This window comes from Lissotriton vulgaris, chromosome 7, assembly GCF_964263255.1.
Source record: "Lissotriton vulgaris chromosome 7, aLisVul1.2, whole genome shotgun sequence".
Lineage (NCBI taxonomy): Eukaryota > Metazoa > Chordata > Amphibia > Caudata > Salamandridae > Lissotriton > Lissotriton vulgaris.
In genome coordinates, this window is record NC_141695.1 from 1,203,259,541 (window position 1) to 1,203,274,265 (window position 14,725).

General features: G+C 46.3%; 1 protein-coding gene across 1 annotated transcript in view; it reads left to right on the plus strand.

Annotated features, from left to right (window-relative positions):
- The first annotated feature begins 2,695 nt into the window (after positions 1-2,695).
- The window catches only part of LOC147703182 (uncharacterized), a 53,065-nt gene continuing 41,035 nt past the window's right edge, over positions 2,696-14,725 (plus strand). The window contains exons 1-2 of the mRNA XM_086929478.1: positions 2,696-2,720; positions 4,687-4,740. Coding sequence (XP_086785604.1) covers positions 2,696-2,720; positions 4,687-4,740 — 79 coding nt within the window. The remainder of the gene's footprint in view (positions 2,721-4,686; positions 4,741-14,725) is intronic.

Below are 14,725 nucleotides of genomic sequence, written 5' to 3' on the forward strand. Positions count from 1 at the left end.
AAGATCAAGAGTAATGAGGCAGCTTGACTTTCCTCCCATCTGTCCTGGATCTAGGTGGACTTGCACCATCACTGAAAGACCACGACAGCCATCAGTGCTAAACTTTGTTTAGAAGCACCCCAAAGCCAGCATTGCAATCCTTCACCTGTAAGTCTCTCTTCTTCACATTAATTATGACTTTTGTGCTGGTCTCGCTTCTAAGGTAGGAACTCTCCACAGATCATGCTGTGGATGTAAGCCAAATGTAGCTACCCATAGTGGGTGTCATAAAAAGTGCCTGGCATTCCCCTGTACTTTAGGTGCCATCACCAAGGGCCGAGGGTTAAGGGATGCTTAGGGTTAGCGGATGGATTATGGTTTGTGGCTGGGAGTTAGGATTTTGGATTATGGGTAGTGGGGGTGTTATTAGGAACTGCATTGGGTTACAAGTTGCATTCAAGGGTCAGTAGTCAGGTTAGGCGTTGTGTTAGGGTTGGATAGGAGGTGTGGTTAAGCATTGAGTTAATGGATGGGCTGAGGTTCTTTGGTAAAGTTTGGGCGGAGTTAGGATTGGAATAGCGGTTAAGATTTTGAGCTGAATTGGGGCTATTTGTTGATGGTGTTAAGGTTAGCGTTAGAGGGAGTGACGGGTACGGATTATGGTCAAACTGGCATTATGAATAGAGATTGTGGTAAGGTGGGGAGTTAGAGAAAGGGGTCTGACCAGGAGTAGGGATTGTGATTAGGTGAGCTGTTGATCTAGTGGTATTGATAATTCAACGGTGACAATGTGATAGTACAATATGTACAGTGTGTATTGATGCAGTATATATATGACGATTTGAAAGCAACAATGTAAATGTTGACAATGTAGTCCTTGTAGATAAAGTGATAAATATTCCCAGTCAACTCGTAGGTTACAAACAAAATCAGATGGATTTACATGTTTCTTTATTGAATTGTTCCAATACTTGTACAAAGTATACATACATGGAGCACATAAAATGTCAACCACTGGTTCGTAATATTTGCATTCTGCTTTCACCTGGCTTTTTTACAGCAGAAATAGCCACAAAGATTAAAAGAAAACAAGCATTGGCATAGCCAATAGGTCTCGCCTTTGGGACTTTATAAGTGTTTAGCCATGCAACAGTTTATGTTGCACCAATGATATTGTGCTGCATAATTAAATACTTATAAGGTCCCAAAGGCGAGACCTATTGGCTATGCCAATGCTTGTTTTCCTAACAGCATTACCCGTATCGTACCATAGTCTGCTAAACATCGTTATCTGTCTCCTCCTTGGAGTGCTTTAGGAAAGTATTGATTTAGAAAAGAAACAACCACAACAATAATCTCCCTGGTCTGGGCTTTCTAATATTGCCAGTTGGTTTGCACTGAGGCTACTTCAACATTTTAGCAGTGCTGATGTTGAAAGGCAGTTGAATTTCACCTCTAGTTTGTCAGGCTACACAATTGTTTTGCTTGACGTCATCACCATGGCAACTATCAGTCTCTGTATCTCCGTTCTTTCCCGCGTGGCACTCATCCCTAAATAAAGACCACAGGAATGTAGATGTGGTGACGCCACAGGAAAAGTGTGTGAATGACCTTGATTGAAGTGTCTGAGGAACAGCACTAGATTCGCACATGTGCAGCAAAAGGCGCAAAGCAGACGAGGTGAAGCGTCCTCTGCTTTACTAACCTTACTTGCGCCACCATGAACAGAGTGCATATCTAGCATGGAACAAAGTATAATAAAAGCAGTGATTTTATAGAGTTACAAAAAGTAACTAAAACATGCTTAAAATATTAATGTTAATTCCAAGATGGCGGTATACAGGTCTGTTGATTATAGAAAACGTTAATGGTAACATATTTGTGTGCTAGAAGTTTTAAGTGACAGCTTGGACTGCAATAAGAATATTCAGTACTCCAAGATGGCTGACAGCGGTGTGCTCACGGAGACAGATAAGGGCTGGCACGGAATGAGCATGCAGGCTTGTCCTACGTTAAGGTTTATTGTTTTGGATGCTGATCTAAGCTAAAGCATCTGCGCGACGTGAGCAGCAGCCTCTTCCCTGCAGCAGGTGTTGCAGTAAGTAGAGCAGTTATCAGCGTGAGTGCCAACGCAAGGTAAGAGATATGCATCCCAAAGAGCTGCACAGGTGGGTTTCTGCATGCTTCATTCCCTGCAAGTTACTTCCCTCAAGTTTGCGTTCAGTCCGTTCTGTGCTGCAACCGAGTATAGTTGGCCAGTGCCTCAGAAAAACACCATGCACGTATTGGGATAGTCTTGTGCATTTCCGCCTATCATTAAAATGTACCTGCTTTACAGTAATGTCTGTCTGTTATTTATTATGAATAAACATATTTTGCTCTGATGCCAGTTCCTTGTCAAGCTCCGCAGTAAAGATTGTGTCGTGGATCGCCCCTGCTCTGTCTCAGTGTCGATGAGTGTTATAGTAGCTGTTAGAGACATTGGCTATGTACGCAGAACCTGGGCATCTAGCTTTGGATATGGAGTTATTGGTGGAATGTTTGAGGTGAACTTAGTTTGCTGCGAACTTAGCAAGTGAGAGAGGTGGGGGGAGTGCACGCACACGCGCGCTAAGCAGCAAAAGGAAATTAAACAAGCCGGTAATGTTTGTTTAAACAAGAGTTGTGTGCGCGGATGCTAAAGTGGAACGCGAAAGTAAAACTGATCGCGGTCCAGATGGCGCCTCAGACGGTGAAAGCTGGTGGGTGCATGCGTAACCGCAAGCGCTAGGCCATCAAAAACATGGGGTAGCACTTTGAAAACCCCGCTTACTAAATGTGTCGCAGGGCAGAGAATGCGCTGGCTCAGGCGAGAACTAAAAAAGAACCCCCCCCCCCCAAATTTCCCTGCCAAACAAACAGTTGTATTCTTATTTCCTTGGTGCAATGTTTAACATCCTGATCACCATATTTTGCTGACATATTCACAAGTGCAGTGTTGTGCGCCTTCCCAGTTGTCACACGAGTTCCCTTGTAAAGCGCCTCCATTAAGTAAATTCCAATCACATAATTGAACATGTGTGTATCCCACCAAAACACTTCCAGTTATCTAAATAATATTCTAACGGCATTACATTTCTCATTTGTTATTAATGTTTTTTGATTCTGGTCAGAAGGGCAAGTTTTCCGACCAGGGAACAAAGATGTAAAAAAAGGGAGGCGATCACATTTCCTCATTTGAACATGAGTGAATCAATTTCTCCGTCCGCTAACATATTGGTGCATCGCATGTATGCTTATGCACGCATGCACAGATATGTGTAGACACACACACACTCTTCCCGCCCCCAGGAGTGGTAATAATGTATACATAGTCTTCCTGTGTTTTCCCTAGCACAGGAAGCCAGACCACTAGCTTACCCTCCTTGCCCTGGGCTCTAGGAAACTCAACAACACACATGAGTCTTTGTATCGCATGCCATATTTTTTTGAACTTCCATTTATTCCATGTATTCCATTTACCTGCTTATGTATTCACCCCAGAGGTGGGTACATAAGCAGGTAAATAGTTATATATTTAATACCTTTTTGGTCCTACCTCATACCCTTTAGCCACTCACAACCACAACACTAGTATAATTCCCTACATCTTCCTATGAAAAGACCTCTACAACTCAGTAAATAATTGGGGGATTTTGTTTGTCTGAACTGTTTATGCAACTACTATCAACTGCAGATCAGTTTAAAACCACAGCTCTTGTTGCCTTTTTAACAAATTAAGAGCATTTTATCTGGACCGAAGATCACCAGCACAGTCGATACAGTGTAAGAACCATATGATTCAGACTCAATTAAATAAGACTCAGCCAAAAGGGAGACTTGATTGTTGGACCATAACGTGAAGACCAAGGTTTGGAATTTTTAAAAATGGAAGGCTGAATGTGGGGTACATATGTTGCTATTAGAATAATGTGCACTTTGTCCCCTCAGTGAACTAGGATATCAGGGAAGTCATCTAAAAATATTGCAATTTTATAGCATGTGGTTGAAGTATTATAAACTAGTGTTCCGAAGGATGAAATTCTCTCTAATAGCTGTCTAAGCTGTATAGATTACTCTCCGGGTACTTGGCTTCACGTGTTTTGGCCCTGAGACACCTCTCTAACAATTGGCAAGATTTTTCAATTTCCTTCACCAATTAATTTCTCCGGCAGTGCTGATTCCTTCAGAGAGAATAGCACATTCATAGACCGAAGATCGAAGTAGATGAGTTGGCGCATATATCTACGCTTTTGGATCATTTTCTAATAACTGCAAAGCAAAAGTGAACAAATCTCCTGTTTTTAGAGATTGGTGTTTCAAATTTTCTAGGATTAGAGAATATAGCATTGCTCTCATATACGCAATTGACCTGTAAAAATATATAACCAAATTTGAAACAAAGGTGACGATTTTATTGAACTTGGAAATTTAGATTCAATTTATTTTCTTGAATCGGTATTGGCTTTGGTTTCTTTCTTTCTTCTTTTCAAGATCCTTTATTCACTGCTAAAATGAGATTTCTTTCTACTATATATAAAATGGAGATGACTGAGTTGAGATTCTGTATTAATATGTATTTATATATTTGTATTATGTATCATAATGAATACATAAAACATTTTTAAAACATTTTAATTCCATCACATGTTGCAAATTATGAATCCAGGTTTTTCTTTGTATTTCCAGGTTACAATGCAGGTGCATACCCAGGCGCTGGGGTTCAGCAGCAATATGGCAATGGTAAGACATCGACCAGCAGTGCTCTCAGCCAGCAGGGGTCACTCTAATACTAGTAAACAATGGGTCACTTCAGCAGTAATAACAGAACCAGCTAGCGCTTGTCACTTAAGAGCATTTCATGGGCCTCTCTCTCTCTCTCTCTCTCTCTCTCTCTCTCTGCAAGCGTGGAGTCACTATAGCTGTAATCTGAGCCCAGGTCAGAAGGTGTCACTCTAAGAGGCAGTAGTTTGTTCTTTTGTTACATAGGTGTTGGAACTCATCCTGAAGGGATTGTCACAAGGGCATTCACATGACATTCCGACTTGGATTCCAGGCTTGGAATCGGAATGTACTTTGACGGCAGTTGCTGCTGGGTTGCCTGTTCACTAGACTGAAATAAAGGAAGCTCCTCAACGTACCCCGTGGCGTCTTCCTTTTATTAGGTTATTAGTTCACCTGTCCTCACGCCCCTGTTTAGCTGGTATCCCCATAAGAGCATTACCTCCCTCCCACCACAAGGCTCTCCAGCTCCACTGCGCGTGTCAGTATTAGGCCTGGGTGAACGTACATTATGCTGGCATAATTTGTGCAATTCTGAGAATGTCCTGTTACATGTGTGGGAAATCCCACAAATTACGCTATTAGGCCAGTGTAATTCCTTGCCACAAGCATGCCATTCGCGATAAAAGTTGACCGGGAAGGCACAAGAACAGTTAAATTGGAAAGGGGCGACCATTCGGTCCCCCCGAACGTATGGCAGAGTGCCTCGATCCCCCCGGGAAGCCATTTTGGGCGGGAGGCGCGTCTCGGCTGGTATGCCCGAAGCGGCGTAGCCGGGGCGCGCTTTTTCCCGCCCTAGAGTGGGCTGGCCTAGACACTGACGCGGCTGGCCACGCCCTCGGGGCAGGCAGGGGCGGGTTTACGCCCGCCCTGAAGATGGATAAAAAGGGACGCAAGACCAGAAGACATCCTCTTGTTCCTGTGCTCTGAAGCTGCACCCCCTCGCTGCACGTGAGCTCGAGACGGAACGAAGAGCCAATTTTGAGCGTTTTAATCGTTCTTGTTTGTTTTACAGTTACTTTGTTGGAGAATGTCGAAGAAGGTGGGAAAGCGCATGACTACTGACCAGATGCTGCGCGTTCTCATGAAGGAGATGTCCGAGCTAAAGAAGCGGGTGGACAAGAATGAGGAAGGGGGTCCAAAACGTCCTTTGGCGGGAGCAGCCCCGGGAGGAAAAAACAAGAGGCCCAGGAGGGGGGCAGCGGGTGAAGACATCCCGGGTCCCAGTGTCCCGCTCGAGGCTCCAACTCCCGTGCCGAAGGAGGGGAATCCAATTCCCGTTGTGGTCACCCCCGTGTCCGAGGATGATATGCCGCCCGAGCTGGCGGAACAATTGGCAGCGTGGTTGGGTAAAGGTAACGAGGGCGCCACGGCTGTCGATGCGCAGGCGCTGATAAAGCAACTGCGTGAGAAACGGGAAGCAGCCAAGGTGCCCGTGCCGGCTGCAGTAGGGGACAAGACACCAGGGACGATTGCGACCGCAGAGGCAGCGTCAGGTGCAGGTAAGCGGCCATTGCCGATCGCGAGGGATGAGTCAACACCCTCTCGGAGAGAAAAGTTGGGGCAACATGTTCCTTTGGCAATTAAGGAAAAGATTTGGGCGGGGGAGTATGTGAACATTTTCTCACTGCTTGTTGATCATTATGAAGTAGAGCATGTGAAGAGTCAGAAGGATCTCATGCATCCGAGTGTTTGGCGTGCAAAAATGGCCGCCTTTAAAGTGAATGAGAATATCGCCAATTGGGGCAATGCTTGGGGAATCTTTACATCAATCTTGGGGGAACGTAGACCTGAGTTGCTTTCCGAGTTCCCAATCTATCAATCACGAATCATGGGGTACTCGACATCGCACCAGGGTAATCATTGGTTTTGTTACGATAATCTGTTCAGAAAGGAAAAGGAGCATAATAACAGTTTAACCTGGGATTGTTATGATTCCTTGACTTGGGATAAAATGAAGGAGTCAGGAATGTTGAAAATGCCGTTGGTGGGAAGTAATGTTGGCGAATCCTCCCGGCAATATGCGGGGACGCCCTTTCGATCAGGTACGGGTGCCGACGATTACTCGAAACCTGCCGGCAATACCGGAAAAAAGGGTTTCTGCTTTAATTACAACAGAGGTAAATGTACTAGACCCCAGGGATCGTGTAAATTCAAACATGAATGTAGTGGTTGTGGGTCGTCCCATCCTGAGTCCTTGTGCAGAGCCAAAACGGGTGATAACGGGGGGAGAGGAGGTGCCAAACAGGTCTAATATAGTCCGAGGGGCGCCTCTACCTACCCCAATTGATACCCTGGCGATGATTCCCTGGCTCAGTGAATACCCGGATCGTACTTCTGCTGGGGTGCTGCGGAACGGTTTTTCGTATGGTTTCCGCATCCCGGTAGGGGACTTTCAGGGTATGGAAAAGTGTAAAAATCAACTTTCCGTCCTGCAGCATACGACCGTAGTACAGGATAAGATCCGGAAAGAGGTGACTCGAGGTCGGGTCGCCGGCCCGTTTAGTTTACCCCCGGTCCAGAATTTGGTTTGTTCTCCCTTAGGGGTAGTCCCCAAGAAAGACCCCGGTGAGTTCCGACTGATTCATAACTTATCAGCTCCACGAGGTCTTTCCGTAAATGATGCAATTGATCCAGAAGTGTGTTCGGTGCGGTACGCATCCTTCGATGAGGCCGTAGCCATTTTAAATCGCCTGGGGCCCGGGGCGCTGATGGCGAAGTCAGATATCGAGTCAGCGTTTCGACTGCTCCCGGTACACCCAGACGACCAGCGTCTCCTAGGATTCATGTTTCAGGGTTGTTATTACATGGATAGGTGTATGCCAATGGGGTGCTCTATATCCTGTGCTTATTTCGAGAAATTCAGTAGTTTTCTACAATGGGTCTTCACAAAGAAAACAGGTTTCCAAGATGTAATGCACTACCTTGATGATTTTCTGTTTCTTGGGGCAGCCGGGGATCTTGAATGTGGCCGGGCCTTGGCCGAATTTTGTGTGTTAATGAAACAGTTCGGTGTGCCATTGGCGCCGGGTAAAACAGTGGGTCCTACGACTTGCCTCGAGTTTCTGGGGATCGAGTTGGACTCCATTGAAGGGTGTTTCCGTTTGCCAGCTGAGAAAGTGTTGAAGTTCAGGGCTGCGCTGCAAGTGTGTATAAATGCTTCAAAAGTTACGCTGCAACAATTACAGCAGTTGGTGGGACAGTTGAATTTTGCCCTGAGGGTAATACCAATGGCCCGCCCCTTTTCCCGTTCAATTGCCCAAGCGATGGTCGGCCTTAAAGAGTGCCATCATCGCACGAGACTATCGGCCGAGATCCGCCAGGACATGCGTATCTGGTTAGCATTTCTGGCGGACTTCAATGGTAGAATCGTCTGGAATGAACCAGCCGTGTCTTCTGAAGAGCTGGGGCTGTGGACAGATTCAGCAGGAAGCATAGGTTTTGGCGCCATTTTCGGCACAAAATGGTCGGCACAAAGATGGCCGACATGGTGGCATGAGAATGGTCTGACGAGTAATATTGCTTTCCTGGAACTGTTTCCCATCTTGGTGGCCTTGAGAACATGGCCCGATGGGTTCAAAGATCACTCTGTCATATTTTGGTCTGACAATATGACCGTGGTCGATTGCATCAATAGTCAGGCAGCACGTTGTAAACTGATTTTGAGACTGCTTAAGGAAATTGTTTTACTATGTATGCAATTGAACGTGCTATTCAGAGCAAAACATGTTCCGGGGGTGATGAATCAGGCGGCTGACGCACTGTCTCGTTTTCAAATGCAGGCTTTTTCGGGTTTCCTCCCCTCAGCGGACCCAGAGCCGGCACCCTTTCCCGAAGCTCTCTGGTCTCTCGGTGCCCTGAACTTCGTCACCTCGTGGGAGAGAGTCTAGCACCAAGGACGAGGAAGGCATACGAAGGGGCGTTTCGGGCCTATTTAGCCTTCTTGGGGAATGATAGAGAGCGACTTTGGGGTCACGAGGAATGGGTAGTGAATTTCCTGATGTCCTTACGTAAGGCTGGGAAATCGGTGGCTACGGCCCAGAGGCATCGTGCTGCCATTTCCTTTGTTGCCAGAGCACACGCTATCCAGGACCCAACAGCGTCTTTCGTTGTACAGAAAGCGCTGCGTGGGTGGCAACGCCTTGAGGGTCGCAGAGTAGATGAAAGGCGCCCGATAGGTTTGGATAGATTGTCCCAGTTGTTGGCCACACTCCCGGCCACATGTTCATCTCAGTTTGAGGCGGTGCTGTTCCGAGCCGCTTTCACGCTAGCATTTCACGGAGCAATGCGGGTAAGCGAACTAGTGGCAAGGAACAAACTGGATATGGCAGGGGGTTTGTGCCAGGAACACGTTCAGATCAGGGGAGAAACAATGACTGTCTCCTTTGTAAAATCCAAGACTGATCAAGATGGGATGGGTGACTGCGTCATCATACACAGGATTCCTGGGTCCTCCATATGTCCGGTAAAGTGTTTAGAGGATTACCTAGCACGAAGGGTGGCATCATGGGGGGGGACTTTGTTAAGACACGCTGACGCCACCCCACTGACGAAATTTCAGTTTCAGCGGGTGCTTGCGATGTCAATTGCCGCTGCGGGCTTGAACCCGGGCGAATTTGGGACCCATTCCTTTCGGATAGGGGCTGCTACGGAAGCTACAGCCAGGGGTCTTAATGTTGAGCAAGTGAAACGAGTGGGGCGTTGGTCCTCCAATTGTTACAAAAGATACGTGCGGTTGCACATGTTGTGAAGCTGTAATAATGTACTCACGCTTCTTGTTTTTGTTTACTTTTTCAGTTACGCAAGCCTACGAGGCGGGGCGGACTATGCAGTCGACCCTACACCGGGCCAGCGGTCTGACATCACCGGCTGTGAAAAAGGAGGTGTGGGTCGTGGGCCACTCATACGTGAGGCGTGCCGCAGACGTATTCAAAGCAGGTGACATGATTCACGTAGCTGGGGAATACGGGTACAGGATGTCCTTCTACGGAAGGGGCGGTCTCTGTATTGACCAGTTTCAAACATTTTTCGAGGGTTTGTTAGGGCGGACAAGGTCACCGCCGTCTATAGTTATAGTGCATGTTGGGGGTAATGATTTAGTCACCATCGGTAGACGACTACTCCTGGAGGCAATGCTTTCCACCGTAAGTTGGTTGGCGAGGAGAGTTCCGGGGTGCACGATTGCATGGTCCCATTTGATTCCACGAAAGGTGTGGCGGGGGGCTATCTCTATTCCTGCTTTGAACCATTCTGTTAGAAAGCTTAACAATAAAGTGAGTAGGTTGTTCCGTTCCCGGACATTGCATTCTATTTCTCATAGCTGTATTAATGATGACAGTATGTATTTGGGGGATGGTGTGCATTTGTCTTGGGTGGGGAATGAGTTACTCTTGGGTGACTTCTTAGCATGGTTGAAATCGTTGAAGCATGACCTTTAGGTAGGAGTTGTGTGGGGGGTCCGGATAGCCGGTCAACTATCCGGCCTGTGGCGGTAAGGTCATGATCGGTGAGCACTAATTGGAAGATCCCTATGAGTGGGCGTCACCCAACACGGATGGGAGCGCTCGGGAGAGGTGGCCTTTGGCCCCTCAACGGGGAGGCGGTCCCTTCTAAGGATGGGTCGCCGAAAGAAGAGGAAAGGCGGTCAAGGCCCCTTCCTGTGTAGGAGGGGTTACAGCCCCCTCCTGGGGAATTTCCCGGGGCCAGTGACATCTGCGACGGCAGATGCGGTAAGTTGTGTGGGGTTGGGGGGAGGTCTACGATACCTTCTAGATACCTCACACGAGTCTTCGAACGACCTTTAACTGGCGTCGAGGTGATAAGTGCCCCCGTCAAGTCAAGGGAAATTGGTAGTAGTTGCACTTGAGTACGCCTCAGTGCTGTCGCCCCTCCAAGTGGGGGGGGTATGTCTGGTTAGGGATCTTGACACCGGTTACGACCTTGCCGTTGGCCCTTAAACGTTAGGATGTACAATTTCAATATTTCAAGTAAATGTTTTGTAGGATGTTAGTTCGGCTAGGAGAACCTCTGTATTAGAGAATCTGTTAAGGTTAGCCAAACATCGCAATGTGGTATGAAATTGTACATTAATGTTTAAATGTTTTTAATTTTTTGTTTTAATAAATACGGCCGGGAGGGTCACTCCCTCCCACTTCCAAAAACTTCAAGAACCGTTTCCAGTTTCCCTTCTTTGGGGATTGTGTTGAGAGGGGGTGGCGGGTATCTCAGCCATATGGAAAGGGGCGACCATTCGGTCCCCCCGAACGTATGGCAGAGTGCCTCGATCCCCCCGGGAAGCCATTTTGGGCGGGAGGCGCGTCTCGGCTGGTATGCCCGAAGCGGCGTAGCCGGGGCGCGCTTTTTCCCGCCCTAGAGTGGGCTGGCCTAGACACTGACGCGGCTGGCCACGCCCTCGGGGCAGGCAGGGGCGGGTTTACGCCCGCCCTGAAGATGGATAAAAAGGGACGCAAGACCAGAAGACATCCTCTTGTTCCTGTGCTCTGAAGCTGCACCCCCTCGCTGCACGTGAGCTCGAGACGGAACGAAGAGCCAATTTTGACCCACCCACCAGCCCCTGAGGACAGCTAGTTGTTTTAATAAATTTGATCAATGATTCTATTTCGTTTTCAGGTTATTGTAGTGTTGTGTTGACATTGAATGTGTAATAAAGATTGGTCTAATTTTACAAGTTTGTGATTAAAGAACTTCGGTTGTAAGGTCCATTTATAAACAGGTTTTTTCGGTCATAGTGGCCAATGTAGTTTCGTTAGTTATCATTTGTCGTATTTATTTTTTTGGTCGGGCGGTAAGGTCATGATCGGTGAGCACTAATTGGAAGATCCCTATGAGTGGGCGTCACCCAACACGGATGGGAGCGCTCGGGAGAGGTGGCCTTTGGCCCCTCAACGGGGAGGCGGTCCCTTCTAAGGATGGGTCGCCGAAAGAAGAGGAAAGGCGGTCAAGGCCCCTTCCTGTGTAGGAGGGGTTACAGCCCCCTCCTGGGGAATTTCCCGGGGCCAGTGACATCTGCGACGGCAGATGCGGTAAGTTGTGTGGGGTTGGGGGGAGGTCTACGATACCTTCTAGATACCTCACACGAGTCTTCGAACGACCTTTAACTGGCGTCGAGGTGATAAGTGCCCCCGTCAAGTCAAGGGAAATTGGTAGTAGTTGCACTTGAGTACGCCTCAGTGCTGTCGCCCCTCCAAGTGGGGGGGGTATGTCTGGTTAGGGATCTTGACACCGGTTACGACCTTGCCGTTGGCCCTTAAACGTTAGGATGTACAATTTCAATATTTCAAGTAAATGTTTTGTAGGATGTTAGTTCGGCTAGGAGAACCTCTGTATTAGAGAATCTGTTAAGGTTAGCCAAACATCGCAATGTGGTATGAAATTGTACATTAATGTTTAAATGTTTTTAATTTTTTGTTTTAATAAATACGGCCGGGAGGGTCACTCCCTCCCACTTCCAAAAACTTCAAGAACCGTTTCCAGTTTCCCTTCTTTGGGGATTGTGTTGAGAGGGGGTGGCGGGTATCTCAGCCATAATGAGTGGATGTTCGTGGTCCTTTTGTGTTTTTTGCTCTATTCCTTTGCGGCGAAATGCATCCTTGCTTCAGAAATTGAGAGGAGGCAGCATTTTGTGCTAAAGTATAGTGCGAAGTTCCGTATTTTAGTTTTGCATAATTTTGCAAACAAATGTGCTTAGTTATGCAATGCAAATTACCTGAATTTTGCACACTCTAGTCAGTAGCCCTGACAGGTTTTGTTAGCAGGTGTCACACATTTGTAGTGATAAGGACCAAAATAAACTTCTGGAGTTGTGTCTTGTTCAAGTATTGTACTTATTGGCCACAGTCTCGGCAGTCCGGCATCAACTGGCCATCATTGAACTGTGCTCACCTCAAACCCCACACACCAAATTCCACCAGGTTCGGCTTTAGAGCTTGTGGCGCCCGGTGCAACAATATCTAATGGCACCACCAATGACCACCTCCACCATAGATTACCTCATCACCAACCTTTAACAGTGGCCCAATCTCCATTACCACTCATAACCACTCTCTCTCAGATGCATATTTAGCACTCTCCTTCAGATGTTTACATTGCGCCACTCATAACAGTGTAGGGTGTCAGAGCACTTTGCATCACACACACATTACACAGAGACAATCAATCATACGTGTGTAACTCAGAGTATAGGAAATGTTCTATAAGACAGAGGACTACAAGGTGTAGGAGTCACATGTCATCAATACTGGTAGGCAGTATAGTTTAATAGTGCTTGGTTTAGAGAAGAACAAACTCAGAATTTAAAAAGGAACACAATAGTTGGGTGTTCTCTTTAATAATGAGAATAGATTGCTGCCCAAATGAATCCTTTTTCCAACATTAACCTTTGCTCCAATCAAAACTTTGCAGTGTGCATGCAGTTCTTTGATAAAAGTTAATAGTTCAGTACAATGACAAAGTGCATAGAATGTAAATAGGTCAATGGGTTACTGCTGTTAAAAAATACATAATGTTGTTACTTGCCAGTTATAAGTTCAAATTCTATATTAGGAATTTTAACTTATAAATTGCAAGTAACAAAATTATGTCTCTTTTAAACGCAGTAACCCACTGACCGATTTACATTCTATGCACTTTGTAATCTGCTCGGTATTTGTTTTCTGCAACAGGCGTATTAACCCTCTGCACTACTTTATAGTGAGTCAATACACCAAATAAACAAAACTCTGATCTCTCTTCAGGAAAAACATTAATCACAGGATTTTTTCCGAACATTTTTTTGCTGCCCCAAAATTGCAGGAGGAAACAAACGTGGTAGCAGGTGCTTTAAATTATTAATAGACTTGCAAACACATCACCCCTCGGAAGCCAGCACCCGGTGCGGTGGCACCGGTCGCACTGCCCTAGAGCCAGCCCTGCATTCCACATTCCAGGCAAGGGCTTATGGAATGTGGAATGTACTAACAAAGACATCACCACAATACCTCCCTTCCTTACAATTAACACAATGAAGAGCAAATAAACTAATACAAATTTTAAGAACAAAGAAAGGATGGAACAAAGGCAAAATAACTAAATACAACATAAGTGTGACATATAAAATGAAAATAACGTGAAATGTGCAGAGAACAAAATAACATATAACGAAATCTGATAGCCTTAGTGATAGTACTTCTACTCCTTAGTTTGAAAGATTGAGTAGCCCCATTAAGCGTATTACTCACACCAGGTTTCAAACTCGAACCCCCAGCATCAGACTTGTCGCCTGAGGGACCCCCATTAATTTTTGGTTCAGAGGAACCATTGTCATTGCTCACCTTCACCACCTTCCTTCTGTTCCACCATTCACTTCCCTCAGTGGAGCCAGCATTTCTAGTGACCACTTCCACTCTAACTGGTGTTCTAAACTTAGATATTCCCTTGGCAACATTAGTGGAATCTTTCACATGCACCCAATCGCCCACATGAATGTTGACTCTGTTATCTTTGACTTTGTGCGTGGCATCATACTGGCTTTTCATTTTGGCTTGAAACATTTCAACTTTAGGTCTTACAATTTTATCTACACCGATCATCTGATCAGTTTTCCTTTGACACTCTCTCAACCATGCGGGACATAACCTTGACGCAGGGGGAAACATCGTTCACAACGCGGGGATTACATTGCGATGCCATTACATCACGGTTTTTACAACGCAAGTCATTACAATGACTTGCGCTGGAGGGCACTCTAGGACAAGGAATGGTATAATTTATTACCCAACACCTTCCCTACTGCACGTAGACTGGAGTTGGAATAGTAAATTATACTACTCCCAAGTCCAGCAGCCTCCAACGCAAGTCATTGTAATGACTTGCATTGTAAAAACCGCAATGTAATGTACTGCGATGTAAATGTATGCGTTGTAATGTCATACATCCGATGCAGGCACTC